The following is a 24,129-nucleotide window of genomic DNA, read 5'->3' as shown; positions in this document are numbered from 1 at the left end:
ACAATGCTTAACTAAAGTATTTGTAATGGTCAACCAAATTTTGAATATCAGTTTTTGAGTTGAGACACAGAGCTCACAATTCTTTGTTATGTAAACAAGGCTCGTGCCATGTTTTTGTTTACATATAGATTACTTAATAGAAAATAGCACGTTTAAAACAAAATGAATTGTGATATACATTAGAAAACACTTAACTGTTTAATTGTGTTCAGAATTAACTTACAAATTGAAGTCTGCTTTAAACGAACTTTTACTTGTATATTTAACCTATGTAAACAAAAACATGACACGAGCCTATAATTGTGAGCTCTGTATAGACCCCATATACCTCGAAAACTGACACTTAAATTTTTGCCCCTATAAAGCAATGCTAGCTCTCATTTTATTGTCGACAATTTTCGTTGCAAAATTGTGATTTATATAAACTTTTGTTATCAATATTTGTGTTAGAAAACCCACCCAGAGGCTCCGAATGAAGCAAAATTACATTATATATTGTCTTCCCGTACAAAAATTGATTTCTATACAATGCTATATATTTAATAGAACGAAAATTTTTATTTTGATAAAACCTTGGACTTAGTTTTAATTTTATTAATGACTATGGTTAAAGTTATATACAAAACTATCATAATTTAGCATATTTTAACAACAAATTAAAATTTTCAGATTTAGAGCTAATAGTACTAATTAATATTTCACCTTCATTTATATCTGCTATTTCTTTTATTTGGGGAAACATTTGGAGCTTATGATTAATAATTTCCCCATTTTAAAAAAAAAATTAATATATTATTTCTAGCTTTACTTTTTGAGAAATCGTGATAGCGGACCGGTGACAAAGAATTTACCCCATCACTCGTATCTTAATTGAGAAAACTGACAATGTTTTATGAAATACAAAACGATGGTAAACGTTTACTGATCTGGTGACCTGTTGATTTTGACTACGGATTACTCCGTTTACCTATCAGATCAACTTGAAGATACGGTAGTCGTGGCTCACGGCAGGTGTGACTGGTCAACAGGGGATGCTAATTACTCCTCCTAGGCACCCGACTCCACCTCTGGCGTGACCAGGGGTCCGTGTTGCCCTGATTTTATAGTCTTTACGAGATTGATCACTGTTCGTATATAGTATTCACTTCTTTGAATTTGTATGATAGATCATCTTAGAATTTGAAAACTTTTAATGTAAAGCATTGGACCTATCTATTTGTATAATCAGCAGCCCGAGATACATGAATGCTCCATCCCTTGTGTGTGGCTAAAAAATACGGAAGTTGTCTGGGCCGGGCATCCGTAACTATCGCGTATCCGCATACATTACATGGCTGGTCGGTTAAGAAGAGATTATCCGTCAAAGCATTTTGCAATGTTTAATAATCAACCATAGAGGTATTAACCTTGGGTAAACACGGCCGTAAATATCCCAAACTCAGAGGTTAGTATGTCAGATTAAAGGGAGCGACGGACCACGTTAAGAAAAAAAAAGTAGAGTTACCTCCCTTTAGGCACACTGTGCCATTTCCGCATGAAAAACAAGTTTATAAGATATAAAACCATGGCTTCCGTAAGCAAATCAATTATATAATTGATGCTTCAGGTAGTATTTATCAGTAATATGTAGGTTACATATTGAAGTATTTAGTTTCATACTTCCAGAAATCACAAACCGCGCGTGAGTTTTGCCACCATTCGGAACCACTTCTATTTTTATTCGCACCTGGCAACATGTACACATCCAAGTTTAAAGGCCTCTGTAGTTCGTATGACACAGGCGAATCGATAACATGGCGTTGAAATAACACGGATTATTTATCAATTAGAATGATTCTACAGTACATCAAAAATGTCTACATCACATTTTCAGATAGTGGACATCAGCACCCAAGGGTCAAGACTGGTTCGGCCCTCGCCAAAGCTGGACTCAAAAAGATCGGTAAGTGGTGATGAATTTTTTTTATAACTTACATGGGGGTAAAATATTATTTGTCAACAATTGGTTAACCAAATTTTGTATTACACAGCTTTAAACATGTGTTTTGGTGGCACCTTGTCCTAGAGTTTTAAATTCAAAAAAGAGATAAAATCTGAAAGAAATGTCATGGTGTATCTCAAATCAGTTCATGCTTTATTGTCCGCATGTGCAATATTCAATTTAAATATGTCACATCGGTGGTGTTTGTGTTGTTAACTGTTGGTATACATGTATTTTGCAATATAAAGTAAGGCAAATATCTAGCTGTCAAAAACATATCTCGTCTTTGATCTGGGATTTAAATGGTCATATTCCAAATATAGAGGAATGAGAAGACTAACAAGATTTATTTTTAGATTTATTTTTAGATTTATAGGTGTGTAAACTGAAATAAACCAAATATCAACATGAAATTTTCTTAGATTATTAAATTTTCTTAGATTACTAAATTTTCTTAGATTACTCAATTTTCTTAGATTACTAAATTTTCTTAGATTACTCAATTTTCTTAGATTACTCAATTTGTACTATGCAAAATTTGAACTAGGGCGAATATAGTGTAGATGTATATACATATTTGTAAATTTGTTCAGAGTCAGATATTCTTCTTTTATTGCGTTTTATATATTTGTCAGACAAATTACCTTCCTTTTAGCAAAATGTGTCATACATGCAAAGGATAAAAAGACAAATTAGTTTGCTTTATGTGTATACACAACTGCAAGGCATGTTTCATGTTGTATCAGACCAGCATTTAATTAATTTTCATACACACTCCCTCAGTGAGTAGAATTGACAGAATTATTAGAAATCGTCCAGTTTATGAAAAGTAGATTTACAAGTAAGAATGCAAAACTTTCGAATCTTTTTATGAATAACCCAGAATAAAATGTTCAAAAATTAAAAAGTTACACTTGTTGCACCAATCTTCTGCTGTCCATCACTAATCATTTCAAGTGTCCACAGAAAACAATGTTTGAACTGTTTTGGAGGGGTTCAATGTAATATGTAAAACTCATTCCAAGTATTATGTAATCAGTATGGTCTGTAGAAGATTTAATGTTTTCTTATGTTACATGTTATACATGTGTTGTAATACAATCCAACACACACACATAAATAAATCATGACTATGATGACAGACAATTTTATACTTTTAAATGGTTTTTCAGGCCAAAATTCCTTTCATTACATATTATGCAAATAGTAAGAATAGACCTTTAACAATGAACCTACATGTGCTTGTAGACATTTCAGTGGGTATAATCAACATTCAGAGTTCATTTTTCAGAAGTCTACGACTGCTGGTCAGTGTTGTAAACTGTAGTGATAATTATATAGTGATATATCTGGTGTTTGGTTAGTGAAACGGTGTTAGCCAACAAAGATTTTTAACTAAAACAGCATTATAAGTCTAGAGTATGAATTTAAGAATGCTTCAATGAACATAGACTAGCTAAAGAACACCATTGTAAATATTGATATCTCCCTTTTCACTGCATTTTCTAAAACTTTTGTTTGAATATATGTTACAGTTAATTTAAAATTTTACAGATTTCATTTAGATGTTTCCCTAAAAGGTCTCTTGCAGACTATTCATCATCAAAGTGTAACACAAGAAGTAGAAAAATGGAATCATTGGATATATCAGAACTATTTTTTTGGGGTAGTTAATCTTCGTATAGTCATTGTTATTGAGACATTTTGTACTATTTTTAATCTTCTTGCATAAATTGCCATCTGCTTCTATATATTCATACAACTTATGAAACAGCCCATAACCATGATGCATGACTAATTTGAGCTTAAAGTGTGAATTATATCAGCAATGTATCATTTTCACGAAAGAGATGCAAAGGTTAAAGTATATGGCTTTTTAAAAAAAGTAATATTTGTACTTTCCTGTGATGAGAGATGCAAACATATTTTCACAATGTGCATTAATTTTGTTTGCACATCCCAGAGCGCCATAAATAATGATTTTTGAAAATACAGTCATTCATTATCATACATGTATTGAATATATGTAAGGATTAGGTTAACAACAGCCATTTATGGCCCATAGTTTAATTGTGAAGCAAAATGAAAATTTGTTTCAACCATAATTGATTTCTTTTTCTATTGTTGTTGGTCTTCATCCGTTGCCATGTATTGTCTGATAATGATTTTACATTTTCAACTTCTTGAAAACTACAAAGCCATTTGTTACCATTTTTGGTGTGAAGCTTCTTTAGGATAAGAGGAATGTAAATTGTGGAATTTATGATCTTAGCTCCCCCAGGGCCTCATGGATGGGGTCAAAACTGAAAAAAAGAAATCATTAAAAATCTTCTCTACTCACCACAGATATAAGATAAAAACCAAATGCATGGCTATAATTTCCATAAATTGAAGTCCTTTACCAAAACTGTGAAATTCATGGTCCTTTGGTCAGGGGTTCAGTATCTAGGGTGGGGCCAATATGGCCATATAGTAGTATAGTAAAGATATATTGAATTGTAGAAAATCTTCTCTACTCTCAGACATGTGTGAGAAAAACTAGATGCATGTTTATGATGTCCATGAAGATTTCTACTTAAATGTTGAAAATTATAGCCCCTGGTTTAGGGGTTTAGACTCTAAGGTGGGGCCAGTTAGCCCCTGGTTTAGACTCTAAGGTGGGGCCAGTTAGCCCCTGGTTTAGGGGTTTAGGCTCTAAGGTGGGGCCGATATTGCTCTTTAGTGAAAATGTATTAATTTAAAATCTTCTTCAAGACTAAATGCATGGTTGTGATGTCCACGAAGCTCTCTACTTAAATTGTGAAAATCATGACCTCTGGGTCAGGGATTCACTCACTAGGGCGGGGCCAATATGGACAAATAGCATGTATAGTGAGATGTCTTAAATCTTATAAAATCGTCTCTCTTCCCACATATGTATGAGAAAAACTAAATGCATAGTTCTGATGTAAATCAGAGACCCTCTACCTAACTTGTGAAATTTACGGCATCTGGGTCAAAGGTTTAGACCCTAGAATGGGGCTGATATATATATATATATATCTATATATATATATATATATTTATACAGTATAATAAAATGCATTAAATTTTAGAAAAAATCCTTTTCTTGACTTCCACAGTAGTAGAAGATAAACTGACTGCATTATTAGGTTATGATGTCCATGAAGCCGTAATCTGCATGTACTTAATGTGTGAAATGCACTGCCCCTGGCTGGGTCAGGGGTTCAGACTTAGGGTTGGGCCAATATGGCTGAAAAAGTGAAAATATAATGAATCTTCAAAAATCTTTTTCTCTGGGGATGCATAATGATTAAGACAATATCCCTGGCCTAAATATCAATAGTCATGTCAACTAAGACGGGGGAAGGAGAGGGGGGGGGGGGGCTAACTTGGCCTATTTATTGTAAATATATGTTCTGTTTTAGAAAATCTACTTTAATTTACTCTGCATTGTAGGTTTGTAACAATAAACTGTAAGCATGCTGTGTGCGTTAATTATAAATGAAACTGATTAAGAGAATGAAGGTTTACACATTTTTGTACTGGAAGTATTTTATTTAAAATTCTTGTCATAAAGTATATATACCTGTTCTTCTGATGTTCAATGAAAGAGGAGGAGGAGAGGGGGGGGGATAAATAAGGGCTGATTTAAATGCTTCAAACTTCATCTTTCCTTCTATTGTAATTGAATGGGAATTGTATGTATGTTTAGAAAGATCATAAAGCTGTGCACAAATGACTCCAGAATGAGATTTCAATGCAAATATAAGACTCCCTGATAAGTCTATGTAGAGGCGATGGTATTCAGGTGACCGTTAAGGCCTGTGGGCCTCTTGTTAGATATGACAGCATTTTAAAAAGAAATTCATATGTAAAATTTTCAAGCAACTTTTCAAATAAAAATCATATGATGCATGCATGAATTTCAAAAGTATATATAATTCATATGTATGAATAAGCAACAATCACATTACATAATAATGAACATATCTTAATTTGATCATGTTAGAGCGACACATACAACATATACTTTAATCTGAACCCAAGCAGCTTAGAATAATGTTCATCTGAAAGTAGAGGAGGGAAATGCTTGTATTTGAGACATTGTACGTATTCATGCTATTCATGATTCCTAACTATGATTATGATAGAAATCTTAGAGTTTTTTGGATGATCAAGGATATCGGCTTTATTGCTTATATTGGTTGATATGTCAATCATCCGAAAATGAATGTTAACGAAAACAGTAAGATGACATCATAGTATAGTTTTTGGTTATTTTGTTTTTCACCAATCAGAATCTCTTTATCTTTATCAATCTAAAATTATCTCTACTAGATATAGTTTAAAGTTATTAGAATCAGAATTATAGGGCCAAAATAAACTGTTTAATATATGAACTGTGTTCTTTAAACAGTTGAACATTATGGTGGAGATTATACTTCTTCAATGAGACTTCTGCCAGAAACGTCTGCTTGTATTTTTACTTTTTTTCTTCAACAGTTAAAAATACCTATAGGTTCATTTTATTTTGTATTCCAATGTACTGTGTTTTGTGATTACATTGAAGTCCCTTGATTTTCAACATTCCCTTGATATTTTCATCCTCTTTCTTAATTATTTTGTTTACATTCAGTTTTAGGAGGGGTAGCTAGGGGTGGATGTGCACGAAAAATTGCTGGACCTAGGTCACAGTATATTGTTTGCATAATGTTTATTACTAAAAGTTTCAAACAAAACTTTCAGGTTCTTTATTAATTATCTTGTTTATCCCATCCTCAATTAGTACTTATGATACCTATAAACCAAGCAATTCATTATTGATCTCAGGATAGTGTTACATGCCACTTTAATCTTGTGTACTTTAAGATTATATGTACATGGTCTGAAAAATTAATTACTATATGTACATAACTTTTTTTTAGTCAGTTCTTTATTTGACTAATTAAAATCATACAATAGTAGAAAATCATTGAATGAGAATTTAATGTTTGTTGATTGATTTTTTTTATATGGACATTGAGATTTTGACGTGGATGAAGACTCATTAAAAGTAATTCTATTCGTTGAAAACATTTATGTAAAACTGACTTTCTCTACAAATGGAAACATGAAATGAGGTTTTGTCAATACAGTCTGCACCACAGGGAAAGCGTTGGTGAAAGAAGTGGTGCGTGTTAGTGGCATAGTTCCTTTGTAGTCTGAATTAAAGCACGGAACTTTACGTGTCCCAAACACTTTCAAGCTAATGAATTGTTTGATGCTGACTTAACAGTTATTCAATGAAATTGAATTTGAGTTTTTCAGTCGACATTATATTTTTTATGAAAATTGTCAAAAAGATTTATTGTTGATAATATTTTTACTTTTGTATTGAAAATGACACGGAAGTTTGATATGTAAAAGTTTCTTGAGTCAGATTTAAAAAAACCCAGGTAGGACTTGAAATTTGTTGCAAACATAATTTTTATTTTTAAAACCACTGCATTTCCATTACATTCATTTTTGGAAAATAGATACCATGTGACCTGAATATCCTATCAGAACAAGAGCAGTATATTGTTGTTGTTTGCCGGTATTCAGATATCTTTGAAGTGTACCTTGCTGTGTTAAGATGGTTATTTACTGAGTAGGAGACTCAAGTACAGTTTCGAATTAAAAGATATATGTATTGAGACTAATTATAGAATTATAACCTCAAAATGCATGTGATAAAATTCTTTAAAAAATATTTATAAATGGTGAAGCTTTGCCAAATTACAAATTAGTATATTACCGGTATCCATGCCTTCAAATATCTGTATATATATATATATATATATCCTCTCCTCAACATGTCAGAATAAAAAAAATCGGAGAAGGCTTCATTATTGCAGCTATTATACACCCATAAAACAAACAGCCTAAACATTTATTCCTTAAGGAGGTACTCTACATCGTCATAATGGCTGACTTCCTTTTAAAACTTGGATGAAAAAAATCAATATCAGCAATATTTGACTTTTCCTTTTCGACTTAAATATCAAGCTGAGTAGCTGAGTAGCTCGATCAGTAGGTTAGCATACTGACTGCTGAACTGTAGGTTGCAAGTTCAAGTCCAGCAAGGGTTTTAAATTTTTTTCAGATTACCTTCTACTAAAATTGTATTTTTTGACAAAATAAAGTAAATATGAAAATTTTGAACTTCAAATTATTTTGTACATATCATCCACTTTTCATCTACATCAAATTTCTCTGGTGTAGCATACATCCTTAAATAGATTTGTGCATGTCAAATCCCCTTTGTTAATTCATTATTATATTGGGCTACTTCTTGATTTCTTGCAGTATTGAAGAAGGTGATGTCTTCCTTGAAGCGCATGCCCACCTTGCCTCCGGGGACCAAACCTTTGGACAATCAAGTGGCAGGCCACCAAAATGCAGATGGAAAAATAGGTAAGCTTGATGAACACCGTGGAAACTATAAAGGTTATCTGCAGGGATACTCTCTGTCAAGTCTCTCAAATCCTCAGATATAAAAGTCTCAGGCCCATCGAGTTCGAAATAACAAGGGTTGACTGTGTATATTGTTTCATGCTTCTTAGAATTGTTCGGAATGTTATAGAAGCAAATTGAAAGAGAACATGGGGCATAAATCAAGAAAGTAAGACAAAGCACGGTGTTTGGCCCTGGTGGGTATCTAGGGGTGGGTCAAAGTCCTGGTAAGGTAAAGTCCTTGTGGGTATCTAGGGGTAAGGTAAAGTCCTGGTGAGTATCTAGGGGTAAGGTAAAGTCCTGGTGAGTATCTAGGGGTAAGGTAAAGTCCTGGAAACACCATGATTTAGAATACATTGATTGATGATTATTTATTGCATGGTTAAGTTGTATTTCAGTCATTTGTCAATGATTTTCATTACATAATCTATGAGCACTAGTTTTACAGCTGTAAATTTATTGTTTTACACAATGTTTGTCTATTTCGGTGGAGAATGTTATAAAATTTTAAGGACTGGTATGTAATGGGTTTTTTGTTGTTATTGAGTCTCTGTTAATCAGTCAATACTGTATTTCAGACACCATAGAGACCTTGAACTTGCTATGATTGTTCACATGAAATGGGACTGCCTATTGACATCCCTCCCAAAAGTCTATACTTGTAATAGTCTGCAATGATGACACTCTTCATTTTATGTACATGTATATACCGTGACATTGTTATTGGCACTTTACCAGCTGCTCCCCTTCATCTATTGAATTATAGAGTATGTAAATATATATTTTGTAAAATGTTTTTATGGGTAAAATAAAGCATAAGGTAATTTCAGTAACTGTTTCCGAGAATATTTTATTTTGATTAGATTACAAGGAAGTGAACACTTCTTGTATTATTTGTGTGTGAATTGAAGCAATAATTTCATTCTGACAAATAAACTATTTTTAAGATTTGAAGAAAAAAATCATCCTTTTGAGGAAAAAAAAAGAAGCAAAATTATATTTTGAAATGTTAAGGAATTGTATGAAATATATAGTACTATACTAGGATAGTGATCTACGTGAGCAGATCCTAGGATCTGATTTTAATTAGATTGATGGTACTATAGGAATTACTCCGAAATTCACTGCGTAGTGCTCATTCAATTTATGCATACGAGATTCGACAGTTTGTTGTATGTTTCTCGATCTCTAACTGAATGTATTAAGATTCTTCCTGCATGTATGATCATGTCCATTAATTTGATACTAAATTTCAACAGTTATCAAGAAAGATGTGGTCAGGCGATACTTGTAACTTGTCATCTGAGATAGATATTATCTTTTAAACAGAACATTAATGATATTAAATGATAGTAAGCTCCCTAAAAAGGGTTAGATCATAAACAGAATTGAGAACAGTTAAATGATTTAGAGAATGGGGGATCTAAATGACTATACACCTACTGTCTACCAGAGGGTATGGACTTCAGAATATACTAGTGGATTTTTATGCAAGTGTATAAAGAAAATATATCCACTACCTAGTGCATGGTTAAAACTAATGACAAACATTACAGCCATTATATTTGACAGATCACCTCATAGGAATTCAATTTTGATCATTTATGAATACATTCTTATCGATTTTTATCCTATTGGAAAGAGGATTGGGGAAAATCAATCATCTTTACAGCAGATATGTAATATAACGAGAGTTTTTAAATCTTTGCATTTGAAATCTGGCAGATAGAGATAGACTTGGTTGTATAGTCTTAGCTGTAGTCTTATATGTACATGACTTGCATGCAGGCCTATTGATCTTCCTACCTTATTGTGATAATTATATAGGACAGTATTGTTTGTCATTTTGAGCTCTTCAATGTTAGAGATCAGGTTTCATGTTAGTGGAAATATTGTTGACAATGAAAGTCAGGGGTTTTTAAAAACTGTCTTTTTACCTGAGTAAGTGGATATAGAGCTGATGTTCATTTCATTGTCCATTTGCAAATTGATTATTGGAATTTCACATCAACTCTGAAATGATGAGACAAATAGTGAGTGGGTTGAAACATTAACTTAGTTTTACAAATGATCATCCAGGTCAACTAGATTTTGATTCAAATGAATCTTTTATTAGGCCAAAATAAAATATATGTCTGTTTACGGTTTCCTCATCCTATCTACGTTTTTGCTGCCAACCCTAAAGATTTTATTGACAATATATATGAATAAAATAATAATCTGCAATTTTCAAACTGGAATTTTTTTCACTTAATTTGCATTCAAGTTTCTCTGATTTACATTTTGACTGTTGTTGATCTTCAAAATGTTTGAAAAGTAATTGTAATGTATATAGACCTGTATTCAAAGTGTATCGCAAACTAAGATTTCAAATAAAATGTTTCAATGAAATAAAATACTTTACCTACCTACCCTACTTAATTTTTTGGGGAGTGAAATAGGAAACACATATATTCTATTTCGGCTTTACCTTGTAACTAATTGCTAATTTAATGAAGGAGGAGGGACTGTAGTCAGTGGTAACAGGTTAATTAGCATTTTGAATTTAATTGAATTGAACTCACTGGTCCACAGGACCATTAACCATGTAAAGTCCTGTACCAGATCTGTCTATCCTGGTGATTCAAGATAAAATCCAATGTATTACTAATTAATAGATGATAAAATTAAGTTTTGATTATTCAGTTTGATTTATTCTGAATATTCAGAAATATTAGACAGTTATAAATCAGTTATAGTAAGAAATATCTGAGTCATTATACTCAACTATCTGTACAACATCAGACTCGGCTTCGTCTTATTGTAAAACATCACATCAGGGACCAGGTGGGTATCTTGGGATGTAGGCTTTTCTGGTTCATTCATAATAAAATTGTAAGTCACTTCTGTTCGTTCACTTACAATAGTATCATATACCTGGTCTGTTGTAGGTGAAGGTCTCCTTTTTCATACTAAACATGATTTTATTTTACCGGCACAACGGACATGCTAAGTTTTAGATTTATGATATCTTGAGGTAGTTGTGAAGGGTATGATGTTTTTGACCCATCCGTCAGTCCATCAGTCTGTCATTCCATCAGTCCCCTTTTTTTTGGTCAGCGCAACTTTTCTGAGACTGTTCAACAGAACTTTGTGAAACTTTGTTGTTATTAAGGACACACTGTGTAGATGTGCATATTCCCAGGAAATTCTGATTCAATAATTTTTCTGGGAGTTACATGTATGCCCATTTTGAACTTAACATTTTGAGCCCATCTGTCCTGTTCTTGCAGTAATGCATAGCATTACCATTCATTATGTGAGGCATTGTCAAGCAATGTTGGAGCGTGGGGTATGTGAGCTTGCTCACCTCTGCTTTCTTTCATTGATCCTCCTGGCTATTTTTAAGTTTCAGACCAGCGCATTAATGTAGAACACTGGCTGTAGTTTTAATGAAGATCAGTGGGTCAATACCCCTGGGTATCTATCCCTATGCTACCGAGTCAAAGAGGGGATATAGTGTTTGCTCATTCATACTTTGTATGGTCTTGAGTTCCCATATTTGGTTTTCCCCTCTATAAAAGATATATGTCACAGAATCAAACTTGCACTGAGGTGTCTACCTTACATAAAGACCTGGATTTTCATTGACGTTCAAGGTTAAATGTGAGTAGGCTTCTTTTATTGAGTGTATTCATATCCTGTGTCAATGCCACTTACAGGGGTGATACCTTGAGTTCAGATTTGGATTTCTATGCATATTCAAGGTTACATGTAAAGGTCAAGGTCACTGGAGGGAAATTTTAAAAATTTTTTTATTCAAAATTTCTGTTAGCTTAATTTGCATTCAATTTCAAGAAGACTTTTAATTCTTGAATTTTCTATTGATCAAAGGTCAGAGGTCAAGCAAGGTTACTGGTGAACATACTTGGAAATATTCCCCAGTTGTAAGGCGATACTGAAAGAGAATTCCCACTGGGTGCTTCTTTTCTCATTAATCTTCTATTATCATAAGTCTGACACTGTTTCATTGTGAGGTGGATGTATTGATATTTCGAGACAAATACTTGATAATTAGTATTGCATAACAGTGCTTTGACACAGCTTTAGCAGCCTAGGTATTGACATCAGATAGGTATCAAAGATCTCTGTGAATGACATTTACTTCATCAGTGTGAGGCTGCATGTTTACTTTGAAATACACTTAGTAATATGAAGGAGTGACGGCCTATTGCTATGTGTACGTAGAACATCTTTAGTATAGGGAGAGGAATTGTGTAGGAAGAAATTTTTATTGCCAGTGAATATTTGCACTTTAATCATGCACTCTCCTTGGCTAATTGGATGATTATAAAATGGGGTTACCTTTATAATACAATATTATACAGGCAAAAAAGAAAATGGCAAAAGATGCTTTATTGTTTCATATTTAAATGCAAAGGTCCCCATGTGAAGTTATATAGTAAGGATATTGTTATTTTTTGGCAAAATAAATCTTCTAGAAGTGAAATTGGCTTTGTAAATGAAACATTTACTGATAGCTAATTGCTGTCTTAAAGGTGTACTTACTGCGGAGACAGTTATGTAATCTGATAGAGAGAACAAGGAACCTCATTGATCGAGTAAGCGAGGGAAATTCCCATCATGTAGGTATAAGGAAACCTATTGTACGTGCATGTCACGGAGCTGGTCACATTTACTGCAGTGGTAACAGATCTCAGGTTTCTCATATTGTAAGTTTAAACGAAAACATTGTCATCCTTTGCATTCCTTAGGTGGTGTGCAAGATCTCTTCAGATAGAATCAAATCACAGCTGATGAAAATATAGAACATTGTTATTGTGTCATCGCAGTACATTTAAAATGAAATAATTCAATTCTTTATTGGCACTGAAGCACATGTTTTGTGTTAGCCATGTGATATAAAAATGCTTGTGAACTGTGTTGCATGATATTATAATTGTAAAAAGCCTCTTTTTCTAAGGGTTTATAAACAAATTTCTTTTGTAGATACAAGTTTAGAATACATGTATTTTAGAAAAAAGATATATGTATATATATTCATGAATTACACTAATTCCTATTTTAAATGAACTAATTTCCCCCATGGGTCTGTTAGAGATCAGCAGAATGGCCTGATCCTACCCTAACCCTGGAGGGAATTTGAAGCTTCCCTTGCTAATCAGTGTTTTGTGCCATTTTGAGGGCAGTTGACAATTTTAAAAGAGCAACATTGATTTTGAGTTTTTTTAAAAAAAAACTGCCAAAGATACAGAATGAAAACTTACAAAGGCTCATAAGGAAAAAAATTGGGTTTTGTCTAAGATAGTAACTATGGTTAACTGTTGATTGCTCTGTGGCCATGCATCTGATACCTTGATAAGGGAATAACCTAGCCATTGTTTTTTCTCTGCCAATGTGAAATTGTGAATTAAACAAAAATTCAGAAGTTGAATGTTTCCAAGCCACAATAGGGAAAAGAACAAGACTGTGTTTATGCTCTTGATTGCCTGAGAGAACCTGCCCAGATAATGTCATTGGCATAGACAATGTGTAAGCTATGTTTGCCAAGGCTCCATTGAATTTATTAATTAAGATTGAATTTAAAGCAATTAAATTTTTCTGCTGATACGCGTTGTTGATGTTTGTGGTTTATTACAGAATAATTGAACTCCTTTGATGTTTACGATAACTGGCTGCATTAAAGATTATGGTTAAAACTTGACGAGACCAATAACGGTACCAAAGAAGACTTAAATGACTTGATTGGGGACCGTTCGGAGTATTTCCTGTCTCTGAGACCTTGACCAGGGCTTAACAGGAGATCTAAAGCTGTACAATGAGATTAAATGATCGAGAATTAGGGGTATTAGTGTTTAATAGCATGGAAACTCTAAAAGTAAGACATTATAAAGCTCACATGGTGCTACCAATAGGATGGAAATATTGAACACTTTAACATAAATTCATAGCTAACTTCACAGTGGCAGCATGCTGAGCATTTAGAGGCTGTAAACCTCCACTAAGACCCTCCATTTTCTCTGTCAGTAAATCCCCCCCCCCCCACACACACAGATCACTCCAAAAATCTGCTGTTGCCTGTCATTAAAACTATCTTTTTAGAAAATTGGATTTCAACCTAACTGTGGTTTTATTTAATGTTGAAATAGTGATTTTTGGTATAACTATGCGCTTCAATGTATCTAATTAAAATTTTGTATGAGAAATGAACCTTTATTTTATTCTAACTGAACAGTGACTTTGATTACTGGGTAGCTCAGTGGTAAGAGCACCCGACTAGTAATGCAGTGGTCCTGGGTAGCTCAGTGGTTAGAGCACCTGACTAGTAATGCAGGGGTCCTGGATAGCTCAGTGGTTAGAGCACCAGACTAGTAATGCAGGGGTCCTGGATAGCTCAGTGGTTAGAGCACCTGACTAGTAATGCAGTGGTCCTGGGTTCGGTCCCAGTCCAGACAAAGAGTTTCTCCTCTCTTCTATATTCTACAGTACTATGAATTACAGTCATGCCTTGGCAGTTTGGATGGTCCCCACCAGTTCGTGAAAAATGCTGTTTACTGTCTGTGTCTTTTCAGGGTGCTTACAACACGATGATGGAACGATACTGAAGCCCGTGCAATATCCACCTAAAGGTCAGAGGGAGGTGGACTTTTACCAGGAGGTGTTTGGTGATCAGGGTTCCGATGATAAAGCAGTGCTGCAGTTACGAGACCTTGTGCCAAAATTTCATGGAATTTTGCATTCACCCAAAGAAAGTGATGGTAAAATGTTTATTTTTAATCATAGCAAAGTAGTAAAATAGTGTACGGCTTGGTCTAATGTTATAATTTTGAAATTCATCACAGGGTAATCGGTAATTGACATGACAGATGGGTGTGTCAGTCTTCTGGGTTTTTTTCATTCTCTACTGACTGGTTGTCTTTCAGTTTGACTGATAGGTAATTTGTTTTTGTTGTCTTTCAGTTTGACTGATAGGTAATTTGTTTTTGTTGTCTTTCAGTTTGACTGATAGGTAATTTGTTTTTGTTTTCTTTCAGTTTGACTGATAGGTAATTTGTTTTTGTTTTCTTTCAGTTTCACTGATAGGTAATTTGTTTTTGTTTTCTTTCAGTTTGACTGATAGGTAATTTGTTTTTGTTGTCTTTCAGTTTGACTGATAGGTAATTTGTTTTTGTTGTCTTTCAGTTTGACTGATAGGTAATTTGTTTTCGTTGTCTTTTAGTTTGACGGGTAGGTAATTTTATTTTCATTGTCTACTGACTGATAGGTAATTTTATTTTCATCGTCATTAAGTTTGACTGGTAGGTAATTTTCATTGTCCTTCGGTTTGACTGGTAGGTAATTTGTTTTCGTTGTCTTTCAGTTTGATTGATAGGTAATTTGTTTTCAAGCTATCGTAATTTAAACATATCTAAAAACACCATGTGTGACAAGCATATGTAAAATAGGGGAGAATAATGAAATAATATTCCTAAAACAGGTTTTCCATTGTGGAAATAAAATTAAGAAACCAAAATAGCAATGTTTATCATTGTGCAGAATGGATTTTGTTTGACTAGATATGTATTACATTATCCCCTCTCCCACAGGTAAACAAGAAAAAATCCCACCAAAGGTCACTTTTACAGAGCACAGTTATGTGTACCTACTGATAATGAAGAACTATTTTATTTATCAAGCCAACATAATGAAATTAGAATGAGAGATACACATCCATGTGCTACAGCATTAGGGACATTGCATAATAATACATCCATGTGCTACAGCATTAAGGACATTGATACAGCATTAGGGACATTGCATAATAATATATGCATTAGGGACATTGCTTAATAATATATCCATGTGCTACAGCATTAGGGACATTGCATAATAATATATCCATGTGCTACAGCATTAGGGACATTGCATAATAATATATCCATGTGCTACAGCATTAAGGACATTGATACAGCATTAGGGACATTGCATAATAATATATGCATTAGGGACATTGCATAATAATATATCCATGTGCTACAGCATTAGGGACATTGCATAATAATATATCCATGTGCTACAGCATTAGGGACATTGCATAATAATATATCCATGTGCTACAGCATTAGGGACATTGCATAATAATATATCCATGTGCTACAGCATTAGGGACATTGCATAATAATATATCCATGTGCTACAGCATTAGGGACATTGCATAATAATATATCCATGTGCTACAGCATTAGGGACATTGCATAATAATATATCCATGTGCTACAGCATTAGGGACATTGCATAATAATATATCCATGTGCTACAGCATTAGGGACATTGATACAGCATTAGGGACATTGCATAATAATATATCCATGTGCTACAGCATTAGGGACATTGATACAGCATTAGGGACATTGCATAATAATATATCCATGTGCTACAGCATTAGGGACATTGATACAGCATTAGGGACATTGCATAATAATATATCCATGTGCTACAGCATTAGGGACATTGATACAGCATTAGGGACATTGCATAATAATATATCCATGTGCTACAGCATTAGGGACATTGATACAGCATTAGGGACATTGCATAATAATACATCCATGTGCTACAGCATTAGGGACATTGCATAATAATATATCCATGTGCTACAGCATTAGGGACATTGCATAATAATATATCCATGTGCTACAGCATTAGGGACATTGCATAATAATATATCCATGTGCTACAGCTTTAGGGACATTGCATAATAATATATCCATGTGCTACAGCATTAGGGACATTGCATAATAATATATCCATGTGCTACAGCATTAGGGACATTGCATAATAAATGACATACTGCAAGTAACCAGTGTTTTTTTCAACAAAGGATGAAAAGGAAGACAATTCTACTGTAAATATGTATACGTGGGTCCTGGAAAAGAAAAGATTACATTTAATTAATTTGATTTTCATTATTCAAGATGAAAGTTTGCACACCCACAGTTTATTTGTCAGAATTTGAAGTCGACAATTCCTTTCCTTCCCACACACATTCAAATGCCTGTTAGTTATATGGCAAAAGTACTGTATGCTGAAGCCACAATTGATCAGGCTGTGGGGCTGACATGTTTGCTTTGTTGAAATTCATATTGACTGGATAAATTCTTTTGTCTTATATCAATGTTGATTTCTGAGGAATGTTATCCTTAATAGTTTAAAAATATTGATATTTTTTTCTTGATACGAATTCAACAAACTTGTTTTATTGCGGAGAATTTAATGAACATCGATCATATCTGCATTGTTCATTCTCTTTTCTAAGCAAATTGGTCACCGAGATAAAAATTGACATGAATTTTTTTCATTATATCTACCAAAGCCTTTCAAAAGTTTATGCAATAAAAATCAATATTAGCAGATTTTTTTTCTAGAAGGAATCATTACCATATGACATATTAAAATAACTGCTCTATGGCAACATTGAAAATCACAAAAAGTGCTTTTAATCAAAAAGGTACATGGCTCCCTGCAGAAGTCAACTATTCTCATGAAATATACATGTATATCATTACCAGTCCTCATCTGTCATAACTGCTGTGTTAGCAGAGTGTTATCATTTGGGAATTTAATGGAAATTTTTAAGTCTATGTATTATGCACAGGTGCTTGGCATTTTAGATATGTATAGAATGAAAAAGATAGTCTTTCTGTAAATATATATAAACTAATAGCTTTACTATAAATATTTAAAAAAGACATGCACCTGTGGTACATTGTATATATATCTAACACAGTATGACATGAACTATAGCTATTCTTTAAGTATAAATACACTATTTCCTTGCCAATAAAGGAAATAAACTTTGATGTAGTCACATCATACTCATTGCAACCTGTTTGGTATTTATAACTGGATTCTGCACTGATTTAACAATCTTTAAGTACACGACATGACTGATTGTGTGTTCCAAGTCAGGCATGTCATAATTTTGTTACCAGTACTTAGATTCGTAACCACATTATCATATCCTTGAACAACAACCAAAAAAAAAAAAAAACAACAAAAACTAAAATCAAAATAGTATACTGAATTTTAATGTATCACTATCAAAAATCAAGGAAGTCAATCCATTAACAACCTTCTTTGTATTTTTTACCAATGGTGATGTAGATCAGTGCATTTATGGTTTTAGTTTGATGGTTTTAACAAATGGAATAGATTCATATACAACTTTTGATTATCCATAAATCTTTCTGGGATTTTGGGATGTTGTTTTACATCTTTTTTGAGAATTTTTCACTTATGTAGAGACTTTCCCTTAAATCTATTACACATATACTGCATTGTCTTAATGGCTGACTTCCTTTTAAAACATGAATGGAAATATTAATATCAGCAATATTTGTCTCTTCCATTCAGATTTAATTGCCTAGCTGAGTAGTACATGCAATCGGTTAATGTGCTGACTGCATGCTTCAATGGTATGGGAGTTTCACAATATTCATGCAATATATCATTTGAATTTACAGTACGATTCATGAAACTAGAGAACTTACTGGAAGATATGAGGCATCCCTGTGTCCTTGACATTAAAATGGGGAGAAAAACTTATGACCCATATGCCTCCCAGGAGAAAATAGCCATGGAGACTGCCAAATTTCCCCCAGCAAAGAAAATCGGGTACCAGATGTCTGGCATGCAGGTGTGGATCAATGTTACAGTAAAACTCGTTTATCACGAACATGGATACAGCAAATTTAATAATATGATGAAGTTGTGTATCTTTATAAATAAATATGTGAGATCATATTAACTAATGCTAGCTTTTAAATTTAATAAATGATGATCTTATTCCTATTCTACATTTGTTTGAAATGAAGGAGCATTTTTTGTTGTAAAACAACTGTTGTAAAACAACAATAACTTTCTAAGTATTGTATGGGAAATTCATCAAAATTTGGGTTGCAACACCAATAAAAATCTGGCCCTTACATTATCTCGTCCTTTGCCTCATTGAATTTTTTATGTGTATAGCATTGATTAGTCATATTTTATATTTGCTGTAACTGAGTTTTACTGTATACAAATACCTAGTCTGTAAGCATCAGTAAAACTTGTAGAAATTTATCTGATTAATATTATTTCATATTTGAAAATGAAGGAGTATAGGGGTTTTGTTATTAAACTTTAAATTTGAACTATGGATTTTTTTGTAACCAGACATACAGTCCAGGCACTGGTAAAATACAGAAGTTTGACAAGTATTTCTGCAAAGACTTGGATGAAGAATCCATTGTTTTCCAAGGTACGTTGGAGTTAATTTTTCAAATTCATATAATGAATGGATCCTTACTGATACTGTGGTCTTAGTATTTAATGAGAGTGCCTTGTATTCATTCTTTGGCAATGCAGTTTGATATAATTACTTTATACTTGTCATTAATCACAAGCAGTGAAGCTTGTCATATCTGTATATTCTTGGTACCAGAAGAATTCTTTTTATTAGACAACATAAAAAATTGTAATTTTGGTGCTGAATATTCGGATTGTAAAACAATCAATTTTGACAAGTCTTATCGGTCTATACTGTGGATATTTAACAAAAGCACATTCTGTTTATATTTCGGATTTTACAACATCCAGATTGGACAAGTTTAATTTCATTTACATTTTTTTTGCAGGTTTTGGAAAATTCTTTTCATTGGATGGTGTCATGCAAAAGGAAGTGATAAAAGATGTGATTGAGAGACTAGAAGAAATTTTGAAGTGGTTCAACAAACAGCGGACATATAACTTCTTCGCCAGTTCAATATTAATAGTGTTTGATGGTGATGTGTCCATTTCCTCGTCGAAAACTTCATCATCTTCCTCCGATCTCAAGGTTGCAGACGATTGCTGCAATGGTGACACAGATTCTATTATTGAAAATGACTACTCTGAACTGATCTCCAAAGATTCGGAGGATTCAAAGAAATTTAGTCCGTCTGAATCTGTTCATCCGAAGGTTCAGGTACGGATGATAGACTTCGCTCACGTCTATCGTATACCAGATGAAGATGATAATTATATCTTCGGATTGAAACATTTGATTTATGATCTGCATCGATTGCTGAAAAGTTAGTACAAAATTTCCCATAAAAGCTTTATTAAATATTTATTGTGGAGGCTTTTAAAGAGGTTGTGGAATAATTTTGTAAATTCCGGAATTGATTGAAGTTCAGTTGGTATACAGATAAATATTTTCAGTTTTAAGAACAGATTGAAAAAGGAATGTGTAAATGTGATGTCACAATGGTGATGGATACAATGTACTAAATGATCATTATTCTGTAACCTACCATTACTCGGTTATATTTACAAATCATTGTTCAAGTCATAATGGTGCATAATGCTATACCTTTTCTCTCTTCCTTTGTTCTTATTTGTATGATAGGCTTGTAGATTACAAATCTAGGTGCTGTTTTGCTTTTTTTGTCCTATTTTTAAAAAAAATTTGCATATGGAGTCATGTGATATCTCTTTTATATATATATATATATATATATATATATGTGTGTGTAGAAATAATGCAAAGGTCCATTGTCTCATATGCCATACAACCCTTATATTCTTAAAAGTCTACAACACTGATGAAATCTATTTTTGTAACTACGGTAATTCACCTGAGAAATTTTGTAAAACTCTTATGTGCCTTTTTTATTCCATTCTAAACTAAATGCTTAATTAGTGTTTATACTATTTATACGGATATCATACTGCCCACCCTGTTTGCACTTCATAAGGAACACTCTGATTTCGTAGTTTTTTCTCTCTTTAAAATGGAATTAATCCTTGATCTCTGAGACCATATACATATGCTGCCTCTCCTTCAGTTCCTCAACATGACAGGGTGGTTCATATTTTGTGTCACTTGTTCACAAAGACTGCATCAAAACTTGTACACAATTTTAATTGCAGAAATAATGAGACAAATTTACCTATGTCAAAGATTTTTGTTTTAATGTTGCATGTAAACTACCATCAAAGATTGACCGTATGATAGAATATTCCAAGTCAACTTTGATACGGCTAAAAAATATATTTTTATATCTAATTTTTTGAAGATTTTTGTAAGTAGCAAATGTGGTCCAGATTAATGAAAGGCTTCATCATTCTTTATGTTTTATTGATTGAACAAGTGAAATATAAAAATGTTACAACTGGATGGAAGTAGTGTGTAAAGGTACTATAACTGCAGATCACCGACTGATCATAGAGAACAGGAAGTATTAATGTGAAATACATAGTAACACAGTCCATAAACAACCATCATATACAGTCAAACCCCGTTATCTCAAACTCGATGGGACCATGAGAAAAAATTCGAGATATCCAAGGATTTGAGATATGGAGGGTAAAACACTTAAAGAATGAGTGGTAACACTCGTGCTTTTCTGAATCGCTTTGACATATCCATGGTATTCAAGATATCGGTGTTCGAGACACCTAAGTTCAACTGTATAGGGGGTACCAGGGTAATTTTTGCAGTAAGGACTAATTATGATTGTCTCATATGTTCTTTAGTCTTCAATATTGACTCATTAAAGTCAGGAAGTTTAGTGAATTATCAGTAGATGTATAAATTATGTGTCAGATCTGTTATAGATATTTACAATACGAAAAAGGGGCGTGTGTATATGTGTGTGTACATATGTGAACTCATGCTTTTATTTTCAGGCAGTCAACAGGGAACTATTTACACATTGACTACACTGTGGTATATAGGTTTCTGATTAGAAAGCTTATTTGAAAAAAATTGGTGTGGATAATAGATTTATCCAGCTGATATGTGGATTGGATCCATTGATAAACGATCTAAAAATTTGTTTCATTGTTACTTGTCTAGAGTTTGAAAAGTCCACATCCAGTCAGTAACACATGTTTAATCTGTGGATGTATACGTGTTTAATCTGTGGATGTATACAGACATGTTTAATCTGTGGATGTATACGTGTTTAATCTGTGGATGTATACGCGCGTGTTTAATCTGTGGATGTATACGTGCGTGTTTAATCTGTGGATGTATACGTGTTTAATCTGTGGATGTATACGTGTTTAATCTGTGGATGTATACGTGTTTAATCTGTGGATGTATACACGCGTGTTTAATCTGTGGATGTATACACGCGTGTTTAATCTGTGGATGTATACACGCGTGTTTAATCTGTGGATGTATACACGCGTGTTTAATCTGTGGATGTATATATGTTTTTTTTGGTTAATATAATGAAGTTTGTTGTTTTATTTATTTTAATAATTACAAAATGAGAATTTTAAAATTTGCTATTTTAAATATGTACATGTAAAAACAGCTGATGTATGGTATTATTGTATCGTTGTTATAATTTGGTACCTTGTAGTGTACACGTAAATGAATGCGTGCAATTTATACATAATATATATAACTGTCAGTATATTACTATGAATCTACAAGTTGAAAAATGATTGTTTACATATACATGTCAAAGAACTGTACATAAACTTGATGTTTATCACTATACAGTGAAAAATCGGAAGTACGCGTGTACCGGTACATTGCATAAAAGTATTATAGTGTAGATTTATATACAGTTATGGTTACTTTAATAAAATCATTTTTAAGCAAGAAATTTATATACATTTTGTTTTTATTCCAAAGGATGTTTGAATCTTTGGGGATCTTGAGAAAAATAATTTTTCTATAAATGATATACATGTACAATGTTTATTATTATATATTTGTATGTATGTGTAGGGTAGGGGGTTTGTGGTCTAGCCACCCCCCCCCCCCCCCCCCCTTTTTATCAGACTTGCAGGACACTCTGTGTACGAGGTGAACTATTGTGATATGTTTTTGTCTGTCATTGTGAGTTTTCCGTTGTGCTCTTTTGGACTTCTCAAATACTGCTGAGTCGGTTATTATCCAAATTGGCATATGACAGATTGTTTAGGTAAGGGGAATAAGAATTGTGAAGTTCGTGGGGGAGGATCTCTAAAATGGTATCAAAATTGTATAAAATCTTTTTCTTTACTAAGAGGCATCTAGAAGACAAACTGTGGACATGTATGTCAGGATGAGCAAAGATGGCTTTAATTGTAAAATTTATTGCCCGAGTCGGGAATATTCTGGTGCTATAAGGCGAGCTTTATGTCTTATATATTGAAAATTTGTATTTTCTTTAATATTCTTCTGGATTTCTTGACATAAATTAAGTGACCAAACTAAGTACTCACAAATGTTGTGGCTCCATGGACCGGGGTTTTGTTATTGGTTTAGTGTGAAAAAGTGTGATTTCTTTTGAGAAGTTTTTAAATTTCCAGACATCAAACAACCAAAATGAGAATGCATGCATATACTGCATGTACAGGGAAATATTTGCCCGTTTTATTTTCGCACTCATCAGTGGGCGAATTTAAGACTGGGAATTTTTTTCTTTCTTTATCTCAGCTCTTAACACAACTGGGTCTGGGCGAATTTTAAAACAGAGCGAAACCACCAGCAAGTGTAGAATGTCGAAAATAACCCTATATACAGTATATGTATATATATGTGTGTGTGCGATTAGGAGAGAATTTACTACCCAATTTCACTGGCACTTAATTCTTTCTGTAAATAAAGTTATGACAATTAATTCGTAGTACATACAGATATCTAACTTTCTTTACAGAAACTAGTGTCT

General features: G+C 33.2%; 1 protein-coding gene across 2 annotated transcripts; it reads left to right on the top strand.

The window, feature by feature from the left end:
* The first annotated feature begins 1,300 nt into the window (after positions 1-1,300).
* LOC125670279 (inositol polyphosphate multikinase-like) lies at positions 1,301-23,083 on the top strand. 2 transcript variants are annotated; one of them, XM_048905366.2, is made up of 7 exons: positions 1,301-1,444; positions 1,874-1,942; positions 8,312-8,419; positions 15,031-15,216; positions 18,961-19,133; positions 19,652-19,736; positions 20,113-23,083. In XM_048905366.2, exons 3-7 carry the CDS (start codon positions 8,326-8,328, stop codon positions 20,550-20,552), a joined length of 978 nt encoding a protein of 325 aa, XP_048761323.1. In that variant the 5' UTR covers positions 1,301-1,444; positions 1,874-1,942; positions 8,312-8,325; the 3' UTR covers positions 20,553-23,083. The 2 variants fall into 2 exon arrangements, with proteins under 2 accessions (XP_048761323.1, XP_048761322.1); XM_048905365.2 differs by lacking the exon at positions 1,301-1,444 and having other exon boundaries at positions 1,706-1,942.
* The last annotated feature ends 1,046 nt before the right edge of the window (positions 23,084-24,129 follow it).

The sequence above is a fragment of the Ostrea edulis genome, chromosome 4 (assembly GCF_947568905.1).
Source record: "Ostrea edulis chromosome 4, xbOstEdul1.1, whole genome shotgun sequence".
Classification (NCBI taxonomy): domain Eukaryota; kingdom Metazoa; phylum Mollusca; class Bivalvia; order Ostreida; family Ostreidae; genus Ostrea; species Ostrea edulis.
Note: the sequence above shows the minus strand (reverse complement) of the source record. Positions and strands in the feature narration are given on the sequence as shown.

What these genes read in the sequence shown, in the direction of transcription:
- LOC125670279 (XM_048905365.2), top strand. Translation starts at nt 1,831, where the DNA reads ATGATTCTACAGTACATCAAAAATGTCTACATCACATTTTCAGATAGT. An exon ending in AGCTGGACTCAAAAAGATCG is followed by an intron (nt 1,943 to 8,311) that starts GTAAGTGGTGAT and finishes GATTTCTTGCAG; the next exon opens with TATTGAAGAAGGTGATGTCT. An exon ending in AAATGCAGATGGAAAAATAG is followed by an intron (nt 8,420 to 15,030) that starts GTAAGCTTGATG and finishes GTGTCTTTTCAG; the next exon opens with GGTGCTTACAACACGATGAT.